Source organism: Doryrhamphus excisus, chromosome 17, assembly GCF_030265055.1.
Source record: "Doryrhamphus excisus isolate RoL2022-K1 chromosome 17, RoL_Dexc_1.0, whole genome shotgun sequence".
NCBI lineage: Eukaryota > Metazoa > Chordata > Actinopteri > Syngnathiformes > Syngnathidae > Doryrhamphus > Doryrhamphus excisus.
This window is the reverse complement of record NC_080482.1, coordinates 5,036,969-5,064,702: the sequence shown is the minus strand read 5'-3', so window position 1 is coordinate 5,064,702 and position 27,734 is coordinate 5,036,969. Positions and strand designations below refer to the sequence as shown.

The 27,734-nt window shown below is 43.0% G+C and overlaps 2 protein-coding genes across 5 annotated transcripts in view; one reads left to right on the top strand and one right to left on the bottom strand.

Annotated features, from left to right (window-relative positions):
- The first annotated feature begins 221 nt into the window (after positions 1-221).
- Positions 222-22,552, top strand: si:dkey-122a22.2 (uncharacterized). 2 transcript variants are annotated; one of them, XM_058054017.1, is made up of 11 exons: positions 222-508; positions 762-924; positions 1,017-1,088; positions 1,168-1,244; positions 1,610-1,710; positions 3,215-3,331; positions 4,274-4,348; positions 19,444-19,579; positions 21,152-21,234; positions 21,322-21,418; positions 21,523-22,552. In XM_058054017.1, the coding sequence occupies exons 1-11, from the start codon at positions 467-469 to the stop codon at positions 21,685-21,687; spliced, it is 1,128 nt and encodes a 375-aa protein (XP_057910000.1). In that variant the 5' UTR covers positions 222-466; the 3' UTR covers positions 21,688-22,552. The 2 variants fall into 2 exon arrangements, with proteins under 2 accessions (XP_057910000.1, XP_057910001.1); XM_058054018.1 differs by having other exon boundaries at positions 223-405.
- A 293-nt stretch (positions 22,553-22,845) lies between these two features.
- zfpm2a (zinc finger protein, FOG family member 2a) overlaps positions 22,846-27,734 on the bottom strand; it is a 124,062-nt gene continuing 119,173 nt past the window's right edge. For 2 of the 3 annotated variants that reach the window (XM_058054015.1, XM_058054016.1), the window contains one exon: positions 22,846-26,439. In XM_058054015.1, the coding sequence (XP_057909998.1) occupies positions 23,915-26,439 (2,525 nt within the window). In that variant the 3' untranslated portion in view covers positions 22,846-23,914. The remainder of the gene's footprint in view (positions 26,440-27,734) is intronic. The other variant, XM_058054013.1, reaches the window with a different exon arrangement.

The window sequence follows — 27,734 nt, the reverse complement described above, 5'->3', positions numbered from 1 at the left end:
ACACCAACATATTTACCTCGTTGTTTTGAGTCACGGTAAAAGGACAGAGCGAAAAATACGTCTAAGTTAACGTTACAGTCAATCGAAGGACATTTCAAAACATTAAAAAATACTTCTAAATATATTTCGTTTGCTGCCAAAGACGGTGTTATACTATTTGGAAACGCGTTCACGTGACAAGTTTGTCTTTCGTCGGCTTCTGTACTCAACCAGGAAGTTACTGTCACAACAGTCCATTCATCCGTCCATCCATTTTCTACCGCTCATCCCCTTCAGGGTCCCTGGGAATCTATCCCATCTGAAAGCCGGACTGTTCTCCAGTCAATCACAGGACACATAGAGACGGACAGACGTCCACATGGTCGCAGAGTGGGGGACCGAGCCCACGCTTGTTGTAGTGACACTGTGAATATAAAGCTATTCAATTAATTTTATACATTACTACCAGCGATAAAAACGACTTAAAATGAAGAAAGAAGCTAAAACTCAAGCTTCTGCATCTAGAAAGGTAATGTAATTCAGAATTGTTAGTTACTTACCATTAATAACGCTTACACGACGTCAGTAAACATTTTCCTGCTGGTTCTAATTTAACTTATTAAGTTAAACCGTACACTGTAGGGAAACTGAGGCAACATTTTGGTGAATTAACGAAAACCGAATCATACGAAAAACAGGGTTTGACTGTACATCCAACTTTTTGTTCTCGAGTTGGTTTAATCTGCAATTTAACACTGAAACCCCTCGCTCTCTAAAAACAGGAACAAGATGAGAAACAACAAAGCAAAGCAGAGGTTAAAAGCAGCCTCTCTCACAGCTCCGTCCTCATGAACGTTGGGAAGTGTTTGCTTCTAATCATCATCATCCCTCCCTTCCTTAACTATGCATCTCTGCAACGAGAAGGACAGATGCTGCTTCCAAAAGGTCGTCAGTTCAAGTCTAAGTTCCTCCTCACATCAAATGTATCACAATCTCTTGAGATTGCTTCATATTTTGGCTTTTCTGATATCAACTAGATGGTCAGATTGTAGACGTTGGCTTGGGTCAAAGGATGCATCTGTTGTGTAAAGGACGGGGACAACCAGTTGGTAACTACTACTATGATTTGTTGTTCTCTTAAGTGGCTGCTTTTTTATTTACAGGCTAACTAATCTTTTATTTCTTTAGTTATCCTGGATGCCCCAACCGGGATGTCATCAGACATTTGGTTTCATGTCCAAGAGAGTGTCGCCACATTAACGAAGGTGAGGAAATTACATTTAAAAAAAGAAAATGGTCCATCCATTCTATGTCGGTGATCCTCACTACTGTCACGGGTACGCTGGAGCCTATAACAGTGTAATAATTCTGAATAAATCAATAGTGACAATGGGTAGAAGTAGCCACTATTTCCAAGACTCTTTTTTTTTCCTTTTTGTGTCAGGGCACATCGACAGTCTTTGGTGTGCCTCTGCCACATCGTCTCTCCGCACAGCGGAAAGTCGGGGCCGACAGCCTGCCCCATGTTGTTTGTCTGAAATGTTATGTGATTTAGGTCACGTGCTTGCTTTGTAGAGTTTCATGTCTTCAGTTGGGAGTTTTTCATATGCTATCCTGGTATTCTGTACAGGTTTGTACGTATGACCGAATTGGACTGGGGTTCAGTAAACGTCTGATGCAGAATGAAACCACGGGAACTGAGAAGGTTTGGGGGATATCCACAACTGGGCGGTGAGTATTTTGAGTATGTTGCAGTCATTATGAGGGTGCTGTTTGCACAATACACACACAATTTATGTGACACAGATAATAATGACCAAGTACAGGAACTTTGTAAATCCAATAACAATAGCTACCGTTTGTGTCTGCTGCCATGGCGCATGTGAATTAATCTTGGAAGCACCTTGAACGCCTTCTTGTTAGACGCCAGCTGCAAAAGCAAGAAGCTAGGCTACAGTTATATGGTCAAATAACTCCACATGAATAAAATGTTAATTTAATATATCTACAAATGATGATTAATGATTGACACAAATGATTTTTGCATGCAATCTTGTATTTGCCACTATTTTTCATGAACTTCACATTGTGCAATTTATCCTTTTACACATTTTTTTTATTGCACATTGCAAAACACAAGCAAGTTTTGAGTGCACCTCAACTTTAAATTGGACACCCTTGTTAGCAGATTCGGAGTACATGTCATACGTATACATACATTATCTTGGGGCTGTTAAGTGAAGGTGCATAGAATTTTGCAAAAACAGTTTTCTTTCCAAGTTGCACTCACCCTGGCAAATTCCTTCTTTTTTAATTGAGCACTGAATAAGTTGAAGTAATTCCCACAAGTAATGCAGTCTATAGTGTAATCAACATCAGCATTTTAGCTAGTCAGTATAATTTTGTCCGATACATAATAAGCCAGGCTGCTGGTTTGACGAATTCCTCATACATCACTGATAAAATAATGAAGTATTACTTGAATAGGTTTAGTAGAATATCTGTAAATTCATTTATTCTGTGTAATTGACTTGTGAATCGGTAACGGTTCAGTTTGAAGGTTTATATAATAGTGTAGCTAGAGATACTGATGTTCTGCCTGGGCCCATCTAATACTGTTTGCAACTATGCACTAAATCGTGCTGTCTTTGACAGCGGAACTCATTTGATGTGCTTTAAATCTGCCTAAAGGATGAGCACCAAACAACGGTCAGCAGTCTAGATTACCTTGGCATTTGGCCCAGTAAACATACGGCTGCCGTTTTAGATGCAAGCAATCAATTTCCCAGGATTCAATTTCTCCACGGCTTTGATGACTGCCTAACCTTAACCCTGTGAGTCTTGTGAAATGGCTCCTTTTCAAATGGGACACGTTGAGTTTGATGGATGAGCAAAGTGTACGTAAGGCAGCAGAGGGCGATCAGAAATGAGCAACTACATCTCATGTAATAGTGATGCTCCTTTTGATGGTATTTTACTTTGGTAAAACCGCTGAGAAAACATGCAAAAGCCAGAGATGTTATGTTAGAATTATGTTATTTTAGTTGCAAGTTACATCGTTATAATTGCTCATAATTCATAAGAAGATTAGAAATGAATCAGTGTAATGATATCATCTTTCATGTCCATATGTTTGGCCCAGCAGAGATGAATAAATCAACCTCCTGGCCCAGTTTGCACGTGACCTGGTTTTATTTTTTGCAACCAAAGACATATGAGTTGTGTTGTCTTCAAGGATGGTAGACGATCTGCACCGTCTGTTGGTGGCCGCTGGGATTGCCATGCCCTTCATCCTGGTTGGCTCCGAAATTGGCGCACTCAATTGCAGGTTCTACAGTCACATCCATAACTTGTAAGTTTCAAAAGGGAATAATGAACTCATACACACAAATGCTTTTTTGTCTATTATTAGAAAAAAAATTGATTCGATTTTTACATTTTTGAAAACTGATTTTAGTTATTTTTGGAATAAATTAAGCATTTTCAAGAAAAAAAACAACTAAACCTACTAAAATACAAATATAACATTCAGAAAATACACTGAAAGCACACTGATATGTAGTATTACACTAGTAACTAGGTGTCAGTAATATTACATCGCCATCGCATTATGTTTTTGATATTCCATTAATGCTGGAAGTAAGTTATTGTCAGATCTGGAAGCAATTAATCGCGATAAACGAGGCATGACTGTACTTTAGAGTAATCAGTGTGGATTTACTTTCCACCAAAAATTAGTCAAAACACAATTGTTATAAATAACTGACAACACAACTAAGCATTTTGCCGACATTCAAGCATACTGTGGCTAGCATGATAGGCTAAACTAAATATTGACACTTTAGCCACAATTCGCTCTGAGATGTACTTCAGTGTTTCCCACATTGGTGTAAAAATAAATGAATGTTTACTCCACCATCTAAATCCAACTCATTACTCAACCATGTAGGAGACAATGGAGTGATGAATGTGACAAGAAGTGGGTAAAAGTGATGAAAGATTTAGTGTTTACTCAGGGACCGTGTTGCTGCCAAAGGGAGAAAATTAAGTAGTGGTGAGATGACACCTTTCCAAATGGAAATATTACCTAGGGATCCGGTGTACGTGTGGTCATCAGTCTATAGGGACGGGGGCAGGCGATTCCACTGAGAAAGACAGATTGGGTGATGCGTTTGTTGCTGGTGATCATGACACCCTTCAAGGGTTATGTGAACCAGGGTAGTCAAGGAATCTGACATCACCTAAAAGCGTGTTTTAACAGCTAAAGTTCAATTTTGTGTCCTCTGTTTGGCAGGCAAGTGACAGACCTGGTGTTGATTGATCCCATACCGGAGGACCTTTTTGAAGAGGAGCAGTGGAAGGTGTATTGGTGAGTTTTTAATGTATGCAATATGGGATGTATGTTGGAGAACAAGCAGAAACTCCGTGGATGATTGTGACCAATCAGATTTCAGGTGTCAGGTCCCTAATTTTCTCTTTTGGGCTTTTTGGTGAGCGTAGTTGATTATCTATGCTGAGTGGGTATCGTTAAGTTGATGAATGATGAATCAAACAGAGTGAAGGTGGCAATGTGGTTAAAACTGACTGTGTATCAGTGTCATAACAATGCTTTAATGTATTCTAGTATATTCTGTAATTATTTAGGGAGAATCCGCATTTTCATAGACAAGACAGGAAATGTTTGGTTCATATAATACAGTAAACCTCGGGTATATCGGATTCAATTGTTCCCACTGGTTTTGTCCGATATAAGCGAAATCCGTTATATGCGTATACCGGAAAATGTCCGTTTTACGCATATATCGGATTTATATCCGGTATATGCGTAAATCGGATTTTATCCGTTATAAAAAGGCACTTCCTTGACTATGTTTCCAATGTACCTGGACGCGCAGGCAACGCTGCAAACGCTGCAAACGCTGCAAACGCTGCAAACGCTGCAAATGACGTCGTATAGCGGCCTGTCACGATTCGGCGAATCGGAGCGCCACGATGCGGCCATCCGATATATGCGAGGGAAATTTAATGGAAATGCATTGGAACGGGACTGGAGATTTTGTCCGAAATAGGCGAAATCCGACAATAAAGGGAGTCTATCTATATATCGTTATCCGATATATGCAATGAATTTTTATTGGAAATGCATTACAGAAAAATCGGTTCTTTTTTATCTGTCCGTTGTGAGCGAATTTCCGATATATCCGAGTCCGATATATCCGAGGTTTACTGTATAACCAAATCCCAGCCATGACTCACAATGACTTACGTCATCAGCGGCTATGTCCCTGATTACTCGTGTCGAGATTTTATGTGCATGACCCAAGTCTGCTAAATAAATATCCCTGCAAATGGCTTATTTACACGTGACTAGAAGTGGAGCAGCACCATTTATAAGCTGTATGTGTCCAATTATCTTTTGATTAATATGCATTAGTCTACATGAATAGTACATGACGGTTCCACCACAATCCAATTACTGTGCACAGAGGCAATGGAGGAAGGAAATGAAGCAAAGACTTATATTTTCTCTCTATAAAAACATTCCATCATTGCTGTCCATTTGCACGGTGGAGTAAAAATAGAAAAAGGAAGGGTGGAGGCAGTAAGATGATTTAACAAAAATGCAGTACAGATGTTTGCATCACTACATTGCAGTTCAATTGCTATCTGCCAGCTTTTCTTTCACCATAGTTGGCTTTATTCGCTTTTTGTCATGATGGAGAAGTTAGCATCCCTGCCACCTGAGAAGGATTCTGGTTAGTTTTCCAATCAGCTCTGGAAAACTTGAGGATTTACACATCAAAGCTGTGCTCATTAACAGAGGCTCACTCCCAAAATTAGTTCTGTTACGTCCGACAAAATGAATCGTCACCATCTCCCAGGAATGATATTTGTGCGGCGCTTCTACACGTGGGTGTGCATACGCGTACGTTTGCTGGTGCAAACTTATTAGGGGTCATCGTTCTTATTTTGAATTTTCTCAGCATGTGTCTCATTTCCTTGCGGACGTAGATAATGCTTCCTGATGAGAAATAAAGCAGTGGGTCTAGCTTCAAAGATTAGTGCAAGCCTCAGAGTGTGTCTGGACAAATTGCATTCAGAGAGTGGGTTGATCATTCACTGCTGTGGCGTGTTATTTTTTTCCAGCACAGGCACCACATGCGCCTTCTTAAAGGGGGATATATGCAACTTGCTTCAAATTACATTTTTTGAAATCACAAAATATAAGAGCACTGTCATATGTTGAGTGTGGAGTAGTAGTTTAAAACAACACATTGTACAAAAGAAGTCAACAATTTTCACCATTCATTCATTCATTTTCTACCGCTTATCCTCACAAGGGTCACGGTCGTGCTGGAGCCTATCCCAGCTGTTTTCAGGCAAGAGGCAGGGTACACCGTGGACTGGTGGCCAGCCAATCACAGGGCACATATAGACAAACAACCATTCACACTCACATTCATACCTATGGACAATTTGGAGTCGCCAATTAACCTAGCATGTTTTTGGAATGTGGGAGGAAACCGGAGTACCCGGAGAAAACCCACATAGAGATGGCCAAGGGTGGAATTGAACCCGGGTCTCCGAGCTATATGAGGCCTGCACGCTAACCACTCTTCCGTCGTGCAGCCACAATTGCAAATTCATTCATTCATTTTTTACTGCTTTTCCTCACGAGGGTCGCGGAGTCTTTTGGAGCCTATCCCAGCTGTCTTCGGGCGAGAAGAGGAGTACACCCTGGACTGGTCGCCAGCCAATCACAGGGCACATATAGACAAACAACCATTCACACTCACATTCATACCTATGCACAATTTGGAGTCGCCAATTAACCTAGCATGTTTTTGGAATGTGGGAGGAAACCGGAGTACCCGGAGAAAAGCCACACAGACATGGCCGAGGGTGGAATTGAACCCGGGGCTCCTAGCTATAAGGCTAACCACTAGTCCACCGTGCAGCCACAATTGCAAATTAAACTGCATAAAAATGTTTTGTTCGTCCCCAATTAAATAATTACCATTTATAGCTGTTTCATACGTGTGTACTGATTATGTACTTATGTGTTATACATTCAATGATAGCAAATATTAGTAGCTAAATCTTGCCATTGCTATCATTAGCTGACAACAAACATACCGAGTGTACGTGGGCATCATGTTACATCAGCCACGCTTATGTATATGATGCTACATACATTATATGTTGCGTATGCTCTAATGGTGGTTATTTTATTGTGAAATGCTCCCTTGTGTGGAAACTCTGTTGCCGCGTTTGTTGTTTTTTTTTTTGTACATTAGCTCAACCAACACAGGGAAGCTGCACCACAGAGAGAAGGTGGAGTGATATGTGCCTTTTAAAGCCTTTATTTCATAAACAAACTTGTATCCGCTAATAATGTAGAGCTTTGGGTATTAAATCTCTCGGGTAGAGAAGTGTTCAGCGTGAGTAATTATGCGGTCTGGCCTCTCAAGACCGGACATTTTTTGATGAGACTGTAAATTGCAGTTCAAGAAAATACAGTGACAATTCTGTAATTTTGGTTCCGGGAGAATTAATTTAGCACTCCAGCGTGTGTTTCCTCTTAGCTAAATGCATGTGTGAACAAAAAAAAACCTAATTTACCTCATGGGGAATATATTTGCTCGTAAAGTAGAGATTATGGGGAATGCACCCTCTGATGAAATGGGCCTTACAAATTAATGAATGCTGATTGGGCAATTCTTCTGTTTTAATGCACCATTATTGTGATGTGTGAACATCACCTGGGTTCCCTTTTGTCTGTATAGTTTTTTTCCCCCCTATTTGTATCTTTTTATGATCATTTGAAGCATTTCAGTTGGATGCTGAGACCATTAGTTTGGGAGGAAGTTCTTTTTCAGCTTCTATAACTGCTTGCAATTGCTGTGCATTTGCCTCATCATCTTTTATGGATGTGTCAATACCTGACGTGTGTGTGGGTTGGTGTGTGTGTGTGTGTGTGTGTGTGCATGTTCCTGATTGCCTCAGGGTTGCACAATCAGGAAACTTTACAAATGCAATATCCTTACACATTTGCTCTCATTAGGGGTGCAACAATACGTGTAGCTGTATCGATATAGGGGTCACGGTTCAGGACGCATATAGTACGTATATCGATGTAACACAGTGCCACACTTCTGGTTGCCACCTTAGCGTGGTCTGGTGATCCTGTCAGTCATCCTCCTTTGCTGCAGCGAAGGTAATGTTTACCAACATAACTTTTTTTTTTGCAGTGTTAATGATTCACCCATCCATCTGTTTTCAATGCCGCTTATCCTCACTAGGGTCGCGGGTATGCTGGAGCCTATCCCAGCTGTCTTTGGGCACGAGGCAGGGACTGGTTACTGCTTATGATTTAACTCTCTAATTGTTAATATACATCATTTTGTGGTCTCAGAAGGATTTTTTTTCCGTTCTTGCCATCGTTTGTAAACAGTAGTACCTACTGATGACATACGTATACAGTTCTCCTGTTATAGCCTGCACTTGTACACTGAAATCAATAAGTTACTGGAGCACAGCGATGTTCCAAAACCCTCCAGGGATCATTGTGCGAGATTGGCAGTAATATTGCAGAAATGGACGAATGGATGGATGGTCAGCGATGAGGGATGGGGAAAGACTAGCAACTGTGAGCAGTTTGATACAGGTACCCGTATAGTGAAGCTTAAAATAAACCTCACACTGGCATTAATAGTTTCCACACTGCCCAACGATTGACTACCATCTCAGAATCCCACACCAATTCAGGATTGGCCCCTATTCAATGAAAGTTTCAATATACCACATTGGTAAAGTGATAATGAACACACAAAAGTTTTAAAGTAAAAAAATTCCGACACCCCTCAGGAGTCTACATGGGGCACCATGGGGTGTCCCAGCTTTTTCAAATGATCGTATCTGAACCTTGTATGTTGTTCATTATGCCCGCATGCCTTAATGGCTCCCCGTCCAGTCACCAACTGACTCAACTGATTCCCAGCCCCGTTTTTAAGATTAAGATTAAGATATGCCTTTATTCGTCCCTCAGTGGGGAAATTTGTATTGCACAGCAGCAAGAGTACAGAGTCAGTTAAGCAGTACAAAATACACAATATAGAAAAATAAACAATATAAACGACCCAAGTATTAACAAAAATCAACAGTTTTTCCCAGAGTTATATACAATACAGTATGTAGATAATATGAGACGAGATGAGATATATGACCAGTCTATACACTGAGATCTTGTTAGGGAGTTAATATGAGGCATTATGGAAACACTTCACATAGAACTTAGTATATTGCATTTAGAGCCCTTAATATTGCACATGGAGGTTGATCAGATATTGCACAGTGAATGGGGTCTGGAGTAACTATACTGAATGTAAAAAGCAAAGTATTACACAGATGTACATAGCAGTGTAGAAGTCTATTGGGAGCAGTGCTGGTTGTACAACCTGACAGCTGCAGGAAGAAAAGACCTGCGATATCGCTCCTTCACACACTTGGGGTGAAGCAGTCTATCGCTGAAGGAGCTCTCAAGTGCTGTCAAAGTGTCCTGCAGGGGGTGGGAGTCGTTCTCCAACATGGATGATAGCTTAGCCAACATCCTCCTCTCTCCCACCACCTCCACTGGGTCAAGAGGGCAACCCAGTGCAGAGCTGGCCTTCCTGATGATCTTATCCAGTCTCTTCCTATCCGCAGCCGAAATGCTGCTGCCCCAGCAGACCACTCCCTGGAAAATGGCTGAAGCCACAACAGAGTCATAGAACGTCTTGAGGAGTGCCCCTTGCACTCCAAAAGACCTCAGTCTCCTGAGCAGATAGAGTCTGCTCATGCCCTTCCTGTAAAGTGCTTCCGTGTGATGAGTCCAGTCCAGTCTATTGTTGAGATGAACACCCAGGTACTTGTAAGATGTCACCATCTCAATGTCCATTCCCTGAATGTTCACTGGTGTTGGAGGAGAGTGGATGCGCCTGCGGAAATCCACCACCAGCTCTCTGGTTTTCCCCGTGTTGATCTGGAGGCAGTTCCGCTGGCACCAGTCCACAAAGTCCTGTGTCAGTCCTCTGTACTCCAAGTCGTCCCCATCTGTGATGAGGCCAACAATTGCAGAGTCGTCAGAGAACTTCTGCAGGTGGCAGGTTGGTGTGTTGTAGGAGAAGTCTGCTGTGTAGAGGGTGAAAAGGAACGGAGCCAGGACCGTTCCCTGCGGAGCCCCCGTACTGCAGACAACTGTGTCGGACACACAGTCCCGTGTCCTCACATACTGTGGACGGTTGGTGAGGTAATCCAGTATCCACGATGTGAGGTGCAGGTCCACCCCTGTGTTCTCCAGCTTGTCCCTCAGAAGTGCTGGCTGGATGGTGTTGAACGCACTGGAAAAATCAAAGAACATGATTCTCACCGTGCTCCCAGGTTTCTCCAGGTGAGAGAGCGCTCTGTGCTGGAGGAAGATGACAGCGTCGTCCACCCCAGTGCCAGGTTGATAGGCGAACTGGAGCGGGTCCATCGAAGGACCCACCAGGGGGCGGAGATGGTCAAGGATCAGCCGCTCCAGGGTCTTCATCAGGTGTGATGTAAGTGCCACCGGCCTGTAGCTGCTGAGGTCCTTGGGGTGCGGCGTCTTGGGGACAGGAACCACGCAGGATGTCTTCCACAGCTGTGGCACCCTCCCCAGCTTCAGGCTCAGGTTGAAGATGTGCTCAACAATCCCGCACAGCTCGTCCGCGCAGGACTTCAGGAGCCTGGAGCTGATGCCGTCTGGTCCCGCCGCCTTCCTCGCCTTGGTCTTCCGGAGCTGGTTTCTCACCTGGGATGTTGTGAGGGTCAGGTTGGAGCAGGGGGGCTGTGTGCGGGGGGAGGTTAGTGAGGAGGTTGAGCTGATTAGGTGAGAAGTGGTGGGGGATGGCTGTGTGCAGGAGGGGGAGGTGGGGGTAGGGCTGTCCACTCGAGGTGTCGATGGGGGGAGTTTCGGCAGAAGTTTCGGCAGGAGGTGCTGGGCCGGGGGATGGGCAGATGGTTGATCAAACCTGTTGAAAAATAGATTCAGATCGTTAGCCTTTACCTGGTCCCCAGCAGCCTGGGAGTCGGGCCCCTTGTGGCCAGAGATGGTTTTCAGGCCTCTCCAGACTCCTCTGACGTTGTTCTGCTGCAGCTGTTCCTCCATCTTTTTCCTGTAGCAGTCCTTCCCCTCCCTGATTTTCCTCCTCAGCTCCTTCTGCACAGCCTTCAGCTCTTCCCTATTTCCTGACTTAAAGACCCTCTTCTTCTCCTTTAGGAGAGCCTTTATGTCCGGATTAATCCACGGTTTGTTGTTGGAGAAACACCGTACAGTCCTGGTGGGTACAGTGTTTTCCACACAGAAGTTTATGTAGTCTGTGACGCAGTCAGTGAGACTGTCTATATCGTCCCCATGAGGATGGCAGAGTTCCTCCCACACTGTTGTGTTGAAACAATCCTTCAGAGCCTCGTCGGCTTCATCAGACCATCTCTTCACTGTGCGGGACACAGCTGGCAGCCTGCGTACCAGAGGTTTGTACACAGGCTGGAGATGTACCAGGTTGTGGTCTGATCTTCCCAGGGGAGGAAGTGCTGTTGAATTGTATGCCTCCTTGGTGTTGGCATAACACAAGTCCAGTGTTTTATTGTCTCTGGTGCAGCAGGTGACATACTGGGTGAAGGTGGGCAGGGTGGAGGATGGAGAAGCGTGGTTGAAATCACCTGAGAGAAGAAGGAGAGCCTGCGGATGTTGTGTCTGTAGCCGGCCCACGGCAGAGTGGATGACGTCACAGGCCGCGTCGGCGTTAGCAGAGGGGGGAATGTACGCCGCTATCGCGATAACGTGCGAGAATTCCCGCGGCAGATAGTACGGTCTCATGCTAACGGCTAACAGTTCAATGTCTTTGCAGCAGAGTTGCTCTTTAATAGTGATGTGCCCAGAGTTACACCATCTATCATTCACAAACACTGCTAGCCCGCCTCCTTTCCTCTTACCGCTCTCCTTTGTCCTGTCCGCCCGCAGTAGTGTGAATCCGTGTAGTGTAGCGATCGTGTCTGGGGTCCGTGTATCCAGCCACGTTTCCGTAAACAACATGACGCTACACTCCCGGAACTGCCTCTGATGCCGGGTCAGCGCCGCTAGTTCGTCCATCTTATTGGGGAGAGATCTTACGTTCCCCATGATGATGGACGGGAGAACTGGTCTGTATCTCCTCCTCTTGTCGCGGCATTGGGCTCCGGCACGGCTTCCCCGTCTTCTCCTCTTTACCTCCCGGGGAACCTCGAGGGGTTCCCCGGGGGGCAGCGCCGCTGTGTTGCGGAGCGCCAACAGCTGGTCCCTACTGTAAACAATAGAGTTTCGGCGTGCGGTCGAAAACATCGTCGAAAAATTATGAGAAATGCCAGCTCAACACTATCACTATGGTGGACAGTTGAACTGAGCATTTACGAAGCCGTTCCTTTAAGAATAACCTAGAAAAAGAATGAAAAAGACAGAATAAAGAAGAAAAGAACTCAACGAAGAGCGAGAGCTGCTGTAGCAGGCTGCCACCAGAGCGGCGCCAAGTCATGTTTTGGACCTTCACCCCACCCGGGGACAAACAGATGAGTCAGTAGAGCCAATTAAAAGTGCAAGAACTACAGTTGGTATTTCCAGTGAAGCTGGACTTGTATTAAAAATCTATATATTGATGCAGAGGCTAGGGTCTGTTGTTGGTTGTGGTGCAAGAAGGACACCTTGTGCTCATATAAGGTATTACGCCCAAGTGGTGAATAATATACTGTATTGTGTTGCTTTGTTATTTCTAGTATGAATGTATCTTTAGCTTTGACACCATTTAAATGAAGATGTTAGTTATGCCGATGTATAATGAAAACAATAAACACTTCCAATCATTTCCTTAAACACACCATAATTAAAGGCATATTGTATATTTTTCCACAGTATTTCTAGTAATGAATACTGTGCTGTTCTTTCAATTTTGCTCCAACGTCCAGTATGGGATACAATTACATGATATAATTGCGACTAACTGAATGTATAGAGCTCATCATCTATTAAGTGTAGGTTTTGTGTCCACGTGTTAAAGTGTCCTTGAGTGAATGCCCTACCTTCTCTTTGCAGAATACTTTGCAATAATCACTTCAATATTCTGCATGCATAATAGTTAGCTGATCCCCATGTAATAGGCTATGTTTAAATGTTCTCTTGTCATTGTAATAGTTGGCAGAAGCTCGTGTAATAGTTCGTGTCTTGTGTGCGAGCAGGCTCTCAGGTAACAGAGGCCCTGCATATGCAATGAGATGGTAATGAGGGAAGAGGAGGAGGAGGAGGAGGTGGTGGAGGAGGAGGAAGGGAAGCTTATCACTACAGGGCCAAATTCCGACAGTGAATTGCGCAGTTGTAACAAAAGTAACAGAGCGCCCATTCAGCCTGCACTAATCCAGATGGGAAAGTCAAACAGCAGAAAGTCCACGGCACAAACTCATTTCATCACTTTATTAATTTAGATATTGCCTTCTTGCTCCTGTTGGGAGGGTGGGAGAGGGCGCGGTGGAGTGGGGGTGGGAGCCCATCTGAAATGACCAACAACTGCAAGGCGTTTTGCTCTACATGTTTCTTTCCCCCACTTCGTCTCCGCACGTTATCTGTTTAATTCATCCCGCCAATCTTGGCTGTCTTTACCCACTAAATTTCCCTTTGACACGCATGCCTTGCTTCGCATAATCCTCACTCCGGGGCAGAATTAAAAATGGGGAGGGGGGGGGGGAGAAATTGGACAGGTGGCTGGAGAATCCTTGAAATAAGGTTTCAATGCCAGACCCAAAAAATGATTGGAACAGATTTGAACTTGGGGCTGATAGAAGTTTTTCTTCCTTGTTATTTTTGGAATCAAGGGGTTGAGAAAAGGGCGATAGGTGGAAAATGCTCAGCCACTTTTAAACTCCCGTCAGAGTCAGGTCGAAATTGTACTGCCAGAATGACTAGAGGGGGAAAAAAGCGTGGCAAGGAAGATGGAAATGTCAAAATGTCATTCTCCTGAAATCTGATTAAAAAAGTTTCTCCACAGTTTCTCCACATTGTTCACTTCTTTCATTTCCTGTCTGTACTCTTTTTGATTATTATACCGTGAGTTGCCATTACCTGGGTTCGATTCTGCGCTTGGGTATATCGGTGTTCTCCCCGTGCATGCGTGGGTTTTCTCCGGGTACTCCGGTTTCCTACCACATTCCAAAAACATGCTAGGTTAATTGGCGACTCCAAATTGTCCATAGGTATGAATGTGAGTGTGAATGGTTGTTTGTCTATATGTGCCCTGTGATTGGCTGGCCACATATGAATATATGTCAATGATAACAGCCATGTTGATAGGACACCACACGAGTTTTGATTTAATAATTGACATAATTAACATGTTTTGTTGCTGCACAGCAAAAAGTGGGTAGCACGCAGACCTCACAGCGAGGAGACCCGAGTTCAATTCCACCCTCGGCCATCTCTGAGTGGAGTTTGCATGTTCTCCCCATGCACGTGTGGCTTTTCTCCGGGTACTCCCACATTCCAAAAACATGCAGGTTAATTAGCGACTCCAAATTGTCCATAGGTATGAATGTGAGTGTGAATGGTTGTTTGTCTATATGTGCCCTGTGATTGGCTGGCGACCAGTCCAGGGTGTACCCCGCCTCTCGCCCGAAGAAAGCTGGGATAGGCTCCAGCACTCCCGCGACCCTCGTGAGGAAAAGCGGCAGAAAATGAATGAATGAATGAATGAATGTTGCTGGTATAGGCTCCAGCATCCCCCCTCCATAGAAGATGGATGGATGGATTTGCCATTACTAAAGAGCAGTGCCTGACATGTTTCTGTGTATAAAGGGTATAAGTAGGAGAGATAGGTTACTAACATATAGTACATAGCATACACGTGTGAGCAGGTAGATGTCACGGTGCGGCTTGAGAGTTTTAACGTTTGACTCCAGGATGCAGAGATTAGGACCTAATTGCAGGTAAAAATGTATTTATTTTCGCTATGCAGCAGGATGGCGCACTAGCGTGGCAAACTCAACACAAGACAATGAACCGACAAAAGGAAGACGCACCGGCTGACCTAAATACAATCAATAAATTACAAACAGGTGCGCGTAGAGGAGAAAGTAAAAGTGACGGAACACAGGACTGACCAACACAGGAAATAATTCAAAATAAGGGCACGAAGGAGGAACAGAGGAAAAGACGAAAACAGTAGAGACAGTAGAGATGTAGAGGAGGAAAGGGAAGCTTGCTGCATCATAACTAAGAGATAACAAACATACGCCCGTGTCAAGCCTGACTACAGCAATGAACAATCATAAGCGAACATGCTTATTTTTGCACTACTAAAACATACACCTCACTGTTATGTACAATAATGCTTCAATAATACAATACTGGACTTATGTGCAATAAGATTCATTCATCCAAGTGCAATACTACATTTTGTTTACTGAAATTCCACATTTGATTACTGCAATTCTACATCTTGCTACTGTGTAGGTTATTGTTTTTGACTGCAATTCTATATCTTGTTACTGTATAGGCTATTGTTTTTGATGTACATATATTTACACTTATTTTGAACAGCACCTGCCACTTTTATATTTATATTGTTATTCCTTGTTTTATTTTTATCCTTTTCCTTATTCTTATTTTTACCTTCTACAAAATGCACCGTGGAGTCACACTCAAATTTTGTTGTATGCAATATAATGACAATTAAGGCGATTCTGATTCTGATTCTGATATAAGGTTTATCAAAAAGGCAAGTTTTATGTATGTGCTCGGGTTTTATTTTGCTCCGGGTTTTATTTTGCTCGGGCGTCTGCCACCCAGATTCAATCAGGTAGATGGTTCCACAGGAGAGGGGCTGTCTTAGACTTTAATCTCCTCCATGATCTCACCGTTAATGCTTGTGTTGCATGCTTCAAATCGAAGTGAGTGATTGTGGAGTGGGCTCTGATTTTCCTCAATAAAACGAGCCAGTTGCAATAGGTTGATTTTACAAAACAACATTCCCGAACTTTCTTATGAGCCACTGGCCTTAACTATTTTATGGATTAAAAATACAAATAAAAAGATCTCTTTGTTCACTAGCAGGAATGTGAAGGTCAGCCTAGAGGCCGCTGTTGATAATTTTTGAATATTTTAGCATCCAACTGACATTTAGTGACTACAACTATCTGTTACTTTTCAAATCAACATAGAATTGATCAAAACTTGGATGTAAAGTGCGGATCGTCTGGCCCAGATCAAGAATAAGACAGGGACCAGTGTCCCCCGCTGCCTGGTGGATGATCTACGGTGTGTTGGCAGCATTTAGGGGCAGGCTGTGCTGCTTGGCACGGCGCTGGCGGCAGAGAGCGCATGGCACTATTGACTAGGCTCCACCGGCTGAGACCAGCCAATTCAGAGCACCAGTGAGCTAAGACCGATTAGGTCTCCTGAGTTACAAAATTGCAGTGCTCTTCTTCTTTCATCACCCAGAAGAAGGTTTTCTCATTCCCTAGTCAAATGTTTTTTTTGAACTGAGAAAGTTTTGCATTTTAGACTGAAAAAACACTTGTACCACTACGCTATTCATTTCATACAGACCCCATACAGTATATTGTTGTTCAGCGTTTACTAATAGTACTTTGATCATGCAAACTAAGTATCAGAAATAAACTAAGGGAAGAGGTTAGTTTAGACTAACGGAAGGCGACGGTGCAAAACAGGATAACAGGGAAAAGCACAGTGGATAAAAAATAGGAAGACCAAACAGCAAATAGTATACATGTAAACTAGAAAGGCTCCTCATTCATCGCGGTCAACTGGTTTCAGACCAGACCATGATAAGTGAATTTCCGTGAAGTAGGTTTACTTATTTATAAATGGAATATTTTCATACTAAGAGCATAGAAGACACGTTTACGATCTTCTAATGCTGGGTTTTTAACATTATTAGAGCCCTCTCGACATAAAATAACACCCCTATAGTCACCTTGACACTTTTATTTCCCAATATAGTAGATATAATAATGGAAAATAAGACATTAGAATGCTACATTTCACATCCACCCAATGCGTTTTCTGAATACCTTACATTTTTATACTAAAGGATACATTTAGGACAAAAATACTTACATTTAATATACAATAATAGGCCAGAGTCAACCATGAAACAGCGATGAATTATTAATATATTTTGACAAACTGTGATAGAGTGAAGCCACAACATTTTAACAATTTTTATTTTATTTTCTTAATTAATTTTAAATGTATAAAATAAATTACAAATATATATAATTATATTAGGAACATATAATATAATATAATATAATATAATATAATATAATATAATATAATATAATATAATATAATATAATATAATATAATATAATATAATATAATATAATATAATATAATATAATATAATATAATATAATATAATATAATATAATATAATATACAGTGAAGAAAATAAGTATTTGAACACCCTGCTATTTTGCTATTTCTCCCACTTAGAAATCATGGAGGGGTCTGAAATTTTCATCGTAGGTGCATGTCCACTGTGAGAGAGATAAACTAAAAAGAAAAATCCAGAAATCACAATGCATGATTTTTTAACAATTTATTTGTGTGATACAGCTGCAAATAAGTATTTGAACACCTGAGAAAATGAATGTTAATATTTGGTACAGTAGCCTTTGTTTGCTATTACAGAGGTCAAACGTTTCCTGTAGTTTTTCACCAGGTTTGCACACACTGCAGGAGGGATCTTGGCCCACTCCTCCACACAGATCTTCTCTAGATCAGTCAGGTTTCTGGGCTGTCGCTGAGAAACACGGAGTTTGAGCTCCCTCCAAAGATTTTCGATTGGGTTCAGGTCTGGAGACTGGCTGGGCCATGCTAGAACCTTGATATGCTTCTTACGGAGCCACTCCTTGGTTTTCCTGGCTGTGTGCTTCGGGTCGTTGTCGTGTTGGAAGACCCAGCCACGACCCATCTTCAATGCTCTGACAGAGGGAAGGAGGTTGTTCCCCAAAATCTCACAATACACGGCCCCAGTCATCCTCTCTTTAATGCAGTGCACTCGTCCTGTCCCATGTGCAGAAAAACACCCCCAAAGCATGATGCTACCACCCCCATGCTTCACAGTAGGGATGGTGTTCTTCGGATTGTACTCTTCATTCTTCTTCCTCCAAACACGCTTATTGGAATTATGACCAAAAAGTTCTATTTTGGTCTCATCTGACCATAAAACTTTCTCCCATGACTCCTCTGTATCATCCAAATGGTCATATGCAAACTTAAGACGGGCCTTGACATGTGCTGGTTTAAGCAGGGGAACCTTTCGTGCCATGCATGATTTCACATCATGACGTCTTAGTGTATTACCTACAGTAACCTTGGAAACGGTGGTCCCAGCTCTTTTCAGGTCATTGACCAAGTCCTGTCGTGTAGTTCTGGGCTGATTCCTCACCTTTCTTAGAATCATTGAGACCCCACGAGGTGATATCTTGCATGGGGCTCCACTCCGATTGAGATTGACCGTCATGTTTAGCTTCTTCCATTTTCTAATGATAGCTCCAACAGTGGACCTTTTTTCACCAAGCTGCTTGGTAATTGCTCCGTAGCCCTTTCCAGCCTTGTGGAGGTGTACAATTTTGTCTCTGGTGTCTTTGGACAGCTCTTTGGTCTTCGCCATGTTACAAGTTAAAGTCTTACTGATTGTATGGGGTGGACAGGTGTCTTTATGCAGCTAACGACCTCAAACAGGTGCATCTGATTCAGGATGATACATGGAGTGCAGGTGGACTTCTAATGGGCAGACTAACAGGTCTTTCAGGGTCAGAATTCTAGATGATACACAGGTGTTCAAATACTTATTTGCAGCTGTATCACACAAATAAATTGTTAAAAAATCATGCATTGTGATTTCTGGATTTTTCTTTTTAGTTTATCTCTCTCACAGTGGACATGCACCTACGATGAAAATTTCAGACCCCTCCATGATTTCTAAGTGGGAGAAATAGCAAAATAGCAGGGTGTTCAAATACTTATTTTCTTCACTGTAATATAATATAATATATTTTTTTGTGCATTCCCTGTGTTTGGTACGTTTCTGGTTTTGTTTTGATAATTGTGACAATTTCTTGTGGACTTTATTTCATACTGGTAAATTTAATACTTATGGTGTAGTATTTAAATTACCATTCTATTCAAGTTGCCTGTCACAATACTATGTAAAAGTAAAATTATTGTTTTCGGACATAATTTGGCTCATTGTTCAAAAGTACCAATTTGGCATCAAAATCGGATAATATGTAAACGATACCCAACCCTAGTGTTTATGAAGTACTTACTTACATCCACAATGTTTTGCAATACAATGAGGAGACTTTTGTGGGATTCATGTAAATATAGAAATATTTGCCTCTTTTTGTCAGGCATGGTAAGCTGCTGCCATCCCTTCAAGCCAAGCAGTTTTCCGCAGCTTCTGGGCTGAGCCGCTTGCTGATTATCCTGGGCGCCATTGAACCAACTATCAAAGAAAATGTCTCTGAGGAGATCATCCAGCGGCAGGTCAGGCTAATGCACACGCTCGAACACACTTAGACACAAACCACATCAGGGCGGTCCCCACGGGACATCATATTGATTATTGAATATGATTATCGATTGAGAGCTGTTTGGGGAACGAATGTGAAAACAAATGCTACACATTTAACAATGACTATTAAACTTTGTCACTCCCTTTTTCATCCAACATCACATCTAAGAATATGATTTCCAGGCATTTCCAATAAATTCATAGTTCCCAGTCTGCCATAGGGTGATGCTGTTGCAGGAATAATCAGCTCCTCTTCAGCAGTGGATGATTCAGACCTTTTGTTTCCATGTTCTCAGAAATTGTGCATTTGGAACGATAGTAATACCAGATGTCATTTTTAAAGACATGGAAATTGAACGTGTTCCCGGATGCAACATTGGCCACAAATGCAGTGTCCTCTCATGTATTCTTATGTTTCAAAGTCAGCTTATGACAGCGACAGTTCATATTAAACACATAGATTGCATAAGTTCTTAAATGTATGCATTAAATCATACTATTATATAACAATAACACATTAATTGGAGCCCATTAGATCTGTTCTGGTGTCGAGTTGGTATTTATTCTATATTAAATCAATCCTAATTTACAGTACTCACTACGGTGACATTTCTAACAGTCAACCATCCATTCCATCCATTAGTGTTTTTTTTTTTTTCCGTTATGATGATGACGTGTGCCCGCGGTTTGTTGAGTCTTCTTGTTCCTTGCTGCCAGCCACCCACGATTTGATGGCAGGCGCGATGTGGGACCTATTTCAAGTCATACAGTTGTTGCCAAGGAGATAAGGACATCATTGTGCTTGCTATTTTCCAAGGACGGAGAAAAGATTTTGTCGACAAGATCGTGAAGGTTATGATGTGAACACAAGCTCGTGTGCAGGTCATATGGTACAGTCCGTAATGGCTGGTCACTGCCTTTTTATTATTGTTATTATAATTATACCTGATCTGATTGCATTTTAGTGGTATTTTGTTACAAAGCCCACAGTTTTTTTATACTTTAAAAGTCTTTATACTTCACAGATTATGTTTTTTCATCATACTTTGCGTCATTGAACGCATCGTAGCTGTCTCCGATGCTGCGACATCTTCATAAATCCATCAAACAGAAGACAAACCAGTCGAAAGAGACCTGCTGACTTAGCTTCTGATAAATAGAATATCATAAAGTACATTTCATGTGTTACAGTGTTATTTTTACACAACTTAATTGCATTAAAAAAAACATTTTCAATTTTTCTTATGATACATTAGGTGTACGTATGTACATAGGTACATTATTAAAAAAAAACAACAAAAAAAATTAAACTGTATTATGGAAAGCAGGAAGTGAACAAATGTAATAGTTACTGATTGTAAAGGTACCAGACGGAGGGGTAGGATTTAATAAGCTTTGCTTCTTCCTACTCCTTTTGGACATGTGGAACTGTGAACTGATTATGTGATGCATTCAATTGTAATCTGATGCATGTTCAAATGAAATAAAACCATTACCATTACCATTACCATATGATATATTCAATGGTCCTGTGCTTTCACTAGAAATACCTGCTAAGCAACCCTGCCCACCAGAGCAGCGCCGTGGATGAGCATTACTTCCTCAATGAAAGTGCAGCACAAGTAAGGTAATGGTACTTCTGGTACTCCACCAGAAGGTGAGTTTACTAATTCCTATATGTACAAGAAATCAAAATGTATCTTTGTTTCCGAAGGGAGATCACAAAATATAAGCCCCTCTCCAGCAGAACGTCAGTCAGCGTGATCACGGGCGATTCCTTTGACCAACAAATCCCTGAACACCTCAACCAAGTGAGCGTGTTTTACCTTACACGTCCATGATGCATTTTTATGAAGTATCGCACGCTGGGAGTAATGTGTAAAACCTCCAATACATCCTGTTTTACTTGCACCAGATGGTATCCAAGCTTCAAAAGAAGTTTCTGGAGGAGTCCTACCCATCAGCCAATCACGTTCACATAAAAGGAGTAGACCGTCGAATGATCTACATGAAGCCATCTGCCATCAGCCAGTACCTGAGGAAGCTCGTCAAGCAGCGACAAGCCGGGCAGAGAGAATGACCCGTGGCCAACATGTAAATAAAATACACCCAGGTAGAATATTTTATCGTTACTCTAGAAAACAGGTTTCCCATAGAGATCATCTTCAAGACCGGTAAGGTTCATTGTCTAGTTCCAATTTTTTTTTTTTTTTAACATTGGAAGTTTTAATTGAGGAAAACCGGAGGGTATTCAGCTTGATGAAAATATTTGAAAATCTTATCTTTCTTTTTACCTGGTTGGCCAATACCAAAAACGACTAACCACTGGAAAGGCCTCACACGTCACTACTCAACCTCATTCTCTTATCTCTTGCTGTTGCGTTTTAAGATTATAAATGTTATGACCGTAGGGCAAAGTACATGAAATTCATCATTTTTGATAGATTGACAGAATTGCTATACCGAATCATTTGTGCAGACTGATAATTTAAGAACGAAACCAATAAAATTAATTGTTACATGACAACTGTTACATAAGAAACTGCAGACTAAAACCTGACACGGGAGTCAAAATGTAAAGCTGAGGTGCAATCAAAACAGTTCATGAATAAGTGCAACAAATGAAACCAAAATATATGAATATATGCCAATGATAGCAGTCATGATGATAGGACACCACGTGAGTTTTGATTGAATAATTGCCATAATTAACATGTTTTGGGGCTGCACGGCGGTCGAGTGGTTAGCACAGCTACGAGACCTGAGTTCAATTCCACGAAAGGTAACGATTATTATTGGATATCCAAAGTCCCTGGAATTTGTCAGTATTATTTGCGAACCAGAAACTGTGTGTATTTTGCAAACATCAGTACTGACTTACATTACGAATATTTTTACATGATGTAATTACACTTCATATCAGAGACAATAAAATCCTGACATTATTCCTGTCAGGTTTTTGTGTCCTCTTTTTTTCTTCCAATATTCAGGTTTGAGGCCCATACTGAACCACATGGCACACTAAACCATAGAAGAAGAACGCATGCTTACCAAGACTCATCCAGAGGTGGAATGGTATGAAACAACAAAATATTCTATTCAAGTTTCATTTTATCATTGCTATAGCGCCATAATGTAACAATTACAACCATTTCACCTATGATTAACGATGTGAAAATAATAAAAAAAAAACAGGAATAAAAATAGTGCTGTATTGAAAATAATGAAAGAATAGATGGAATTTGTCATGTACGTACATAAAAGTGAAAAAACACCGGACAACGTTTCATCCTGAGGATTTAACTTTAATTATGACACCACATCAAAATAAAAATTTCCAACAGATTTGGAATTGAATTCCATCCATATACATGCATAGCAACAACATTTTAAGAAACATTTTCAGGACATTGGAATGATAATCAGTATTCCCACTGACCTCCCACCCATCTTGTTCGTTAGCAATAAACCTAATTCTTTTTTTTTTTTTTTTTCAATTTTCGCCCCCCAGAAGGGTTACAAATAATTATATGCACAGTCCCCATTTCATAATACTGCCTTCAGTAATGTTCCCTCATTTACAAAGTATTGCATTAAGAGCAAATTTTTCCAAAAGGCAGACCAAAGTGTATCGTTAAACAGAAATAGGAGTACTATACAAGATTGCTGCCATCCTTATGAAAACATCAACATCTGATCTGAAGAAAAAAGACAGGGACAAAACAGCCACATATGAATGCAAAGCCGTGTGTATATGCCGAAATGTGAAATGCAAGTCATCAGTTGCCGACGCGAGTCCACATTTGGGGCATATACTGCGTTTGCTACAGCAAATAAGAATACACAAGTGCCTCAGTAGCTATTTTTGTGTCTAAAATGCATCGCATTGTTTTATTGACTATTGTTTCATTGAGTCTACATTACAATGTAAACAATATGTGTGCTACACAAGAATGACTATACAATAACATTACAAACAACTCTGATATAAATTTCATTTGAATTTAAATTAAAATCACTACTCATTAATACTGATTGTAAAATAAATTAATGCGAAAGTGGCACCGATATTATTCTTGATTCATTTGTCTTCTCTTTTTATATTTGAACCAATTCTTTTTGCACGTTTCAGTCATAAAACGATGAAAGGAGAAGCTTTTCTTGATTGTCCACAAGCAGTTTTTAGCACTGCATGATGCACTATTCCAGACACAAACAGTGTACCAAAAACAAAGTAGGGGTGTAAAAGGGGGTTAAATATCACGGGTATGGGGGGGGGGGCGAGTTTGGGTGGAAGAAGAGGTCTTTTATTTGACATGCTCGGCAGCATGTGATGAACAGTAAAACTTCTTATGAGTAATAAAGTTTGACAGGTTGTTGAATTGGATGTCACACAGGCGACAGTACTTGCTACTTCCGGACCCGTTCACCCCTTTATTGGCGGCGGGTGCCGCCTCCTCATTCGGGGACTTGGACGAAGGGGACATGTTCTCGTTGGAGTCGGAAGGGTTCTCGGTTGTCCACGTCGGTGAAGGATTAGTGGTTTGGCCATCTGGCTGGGGCTGGTTCTCCTGTTGCGGTGCCGCGCTCGAACGTTCTTCTGGCTTATGCGCCCCGTTGACAATGACCATGCCCCGGTTTTTGGGCAGCAGCGGTAGCGGCTCCTTGCCAGGATGAGGGCAGCCATTAGCGGCGGGCTGTTGGGTCTGTTCCCTGGTTGCTCCCGCCTCACCTCCGCCGCCTCCTCCATTAAGACTCTGCTCCTGTTCGCTGGCCTCCGCCTGCATCGCCGGCCCCCCGCTCACATAATCAGTTGGCTTTATCCCAAAATAGGGCGATATTTGCTCGGGACCTTTCATTTTCTTTATTGCTCCAGGATAAAGGCAATGGGGCAGATACATATTCTTGTCATCTTTTGATGGGATGAGTTGAGGTTCAGCGAAAGGCTTGAGACCGGGCACCGGCCCCAGGTGGGGTGGGAACAGGCCTCCGTTCTGCGCCATCGCTTTCCCGTTGCCGTTTTTTTCACATTTACTCGGACTCTTATCAAGAGCCTCGTCAGTGTTGTTATTGCCTTCGCTCATCACGTCGGGGAACATGGCGGCGTCCATGTTGCCAGTGTCATTGTGCTGTTGATGAGGCTGCTGCGCCTTCTGAGCGGCCGCGGCGGCAGTCGCCGGACAAAAGTTCTGTTTGTGCGCCAAGTAGTTCTCCACTTTGTTAAAACTTATCTTGCACACGGCACATTCATGGTAGTCCAACAGTCTTTTTGGAGAGCTACATGTCTTATCAGAGACCGGCGAACACTTTTTGCTGAGATCGATGGGAGCGTCCAACTCTTGTGGCTCCGTCGCGTTGCATTTAGGAGCCAAAATGGGCTTTGTGACAGTCAGAGAGGCCTCCAGGTGTTTGGGCACCATACCTGGAAAGATGTCACAGCGGGGGTGGAAACGGTCTCCGAGGCTGTCCACGGCTTCCTGGGACGTACAAGGATTCATAGGAGGAACCCCGAGGAAACCCGGCTGTCCCATGGGGGGCCTCTGGTGATCTTGATCAGGGAGACACATCTCGTACATCTTTCTGCGCTTACGAGTTCTCATGGTCCTCTGCATGGAGGGCACCTTGTTGGTGGACATGCGCTTCATGGGCGGGTCATGACGAGTGGCGCAGTAGTACTGCTTGTGGACCATGTAGGTCTCGTGGCGGCTGAAGGTGATGTTGCAAGCGTCGCAGGTGGTCTTGCTGGGGTCGTTGTCGCTCTCCACAAGACCAGTACTCGGGCTTTTCCCTTCTAGTTGTTTTCCATTCAGCCTGTCCTCGGTCCCGGTTGGTGTCGAGACCTTTTTCACCGGTCCGGATAGATCCTTATCGGGTCCTTTGGCCCCGGCGTTGATCATGTCTAATACGCTGGAGTTCAAGCACGCCGACTGCATGAGGTGACTGTCTGCTTCAGAGGGGTGGCATCCGGTTAACATGCTGACCGACGTGTGTCCGCCGTTGGGACTCACCGCTTCGGGGACCTTGTCGGAAAGTGCGGAGAAGTCAGGTGACTTTGCCATGTGTTGCCAGCGGCTGTTACAATAGTGCTTTTTGTGGACCAAGTAGTTGTCCAGGTTACTGAAGGTGATATTGCATTCAAAACACGTGGCCCCTTTGGGCATGAGAGGGCTGTAGATGACTGGAGGATAGCTGCTCCCTCCGTGACGTAGCCTCCTGTGAACCAACTCTGACATTTTAGCGAGAATCTCCGAAGCCTGCGGGACCACTGAAATGTCTTGAGAGAAAGCGAACTGAGACAAGAAGGGGCCCATGGGAAATGTAGGCATGTTATGTTGCACGGGGGAGGAGGCCAAGCGGGGGCTGGAGGGCTCGGACTTGATCCGAGTGTAGGAAAAACTGGCTTTGCTGCCCGGGTGGGCATCTCCCTTCTGAGCAGACAGCATGGGCTTCTTCTCAGCCTTGTCAGCCTCTCCGTCTGTGCTGGTCTCCTTGCTGAGGGCCCCTTTGGGGCTTCCCAGCAGAGCGTCCTTCCTGTTGGCGAGCTCGGTGCAGGCCTGCTGCTGCTGCTGGAGGCTTTCCTCGGACCCCCTGGGGGAATGCTCGGTGGCGTCGCCTTCCCTGTGAAGTTTGCTGCCATGCCCATGTAAGTCCTGATGCTGTAAGAGTTCCCTGTGGCTCTGAAAGCTGATATGGCAGTGATTGCATCTGAAGGCCGCCTGTGACAGGTGAGACATGATGTGATGCTGGAATGTAATAAGAGAATCTGCCGTGTAGTTACAGATTGTGCATTTCAAGCTGGTGCCAGGAGGGAGGCTCTCTTCCATTTTGACACCTGTGAAGGAGATAAAAGAGACAACCTGAGAATCTCGCCTCCCACTTCTGCTTTAGAGTTAACTGTTGAAACCATCAAATAGCCATGCGTTTATGCCAAGGATATTCTCAGCCACCAAAGCATATTCTGTCAACCACGCTAGCTGACAGCGGGATACGGTGGTAGCCTCGGCATCGGAAAACCAAGGCAATTTATCCCGTAGGAAATAATGTAAATCCAATGGATCTGTTCCAGACTATTCATTCATTCATTTTCTTCCGCTTATCCTCACGAGGGTCGCAGGGGTGCTGGAGCCTATCCCAGCTGTCCGGTTTACCCCGGACCGGTCGCCAGCCAATCACAGGGCACATATAGACAAACAACCATTCACACTCACATTCATACCTATGGACAATTTGGAGTCGCTAATTAACCTAGCATGTTTTTGGAATGTGGGAGGAAACCGGAGTACCCGGAGAAAACCCACGCATGCACGGGGAGAACATGCAAACTGGCCGAGGATGGGGTTGAACACGGGTCTCCTAGCTGTGAGGTCTGCGCGCTAACCACTCGACCGCCGTGCAGCACAAACTATGAACAGGACATCCGTTTTGTTGACAATAATTACAGATTTAATGCACAAAACATTTATTCATTCATTCAGAGAGGTGAGAGGCGGGGTACACCCTGGACTGGTCGCCAGCCAATCACAGGGCACATATAGACAAACAACCATTCACACTCACATTCATACCTATGGACAATTTGGAGTCGTCAATTAACCTAGCATGTTTTTGGAATGTGGGAGGAAACCGGAGTACCCGGAGAAAACCCACGCATGCATGGGGAGAACATGCAAACTCCACACAGAGATGTCCGAGGGTGGGATTGAACTCGGGTCTGCGTGCTAACCACTTGATCACCGTGCAGCGCAAACTATGAACAGGAAATACATTTTGTTGACAATAATTACAGATTTAATGCACAAAACATTCATTCATTTTCTACCGCTTATCCTCACAAGGGTTGTGGGGGGTTGCTGGAGCCTATCCCAGCTGTCTTCGGGCGAGAGGCGGGGTACACCCTGGACTGGTCGCCAGCCAATCACAGGGCACATATAGACAAACAACCATTCACACTCACATTCATACCTATGGACAATTTGGAGTCGCCAATTAACCTAGCATGTAACGCATAAAACAATGTGAATAATTATTAATTACTAACGAATGGAACTTATTTTTAATGCATATTCCTGACTAGAAGACATTTAAATGGAGCCGTATCTTCCATACCAACGTGATAACTTCAATTGG

What these genes read in the sequence shown, in the direction of transcription:
- si:dkey-122a22.2 (XM_058054017.1), top strand. Translation starts at nt 467, where the DNA reads ATGAAGAAAGAAGCTAAAACTCAAGCTTCTGCATCTAGAAAG. An exon ending in GTGTCGCCACATTAACGAAG is followed by an intron (nt 1,245 to 1,609) that starts GTGAGGAAATTA and finishes TATTCTGTACAG; the next exon opens with GTTTGTACGTATGACCGAAT. An exon ending in GGGATATCCACAACTGGGCG is followed by an intron (nt 1,711 to 3,214) that starts GTGAGTATTTTG and finishes GTTGTCTTCAAG; the next exon opens with GATGGTAGACGATCTGCACC.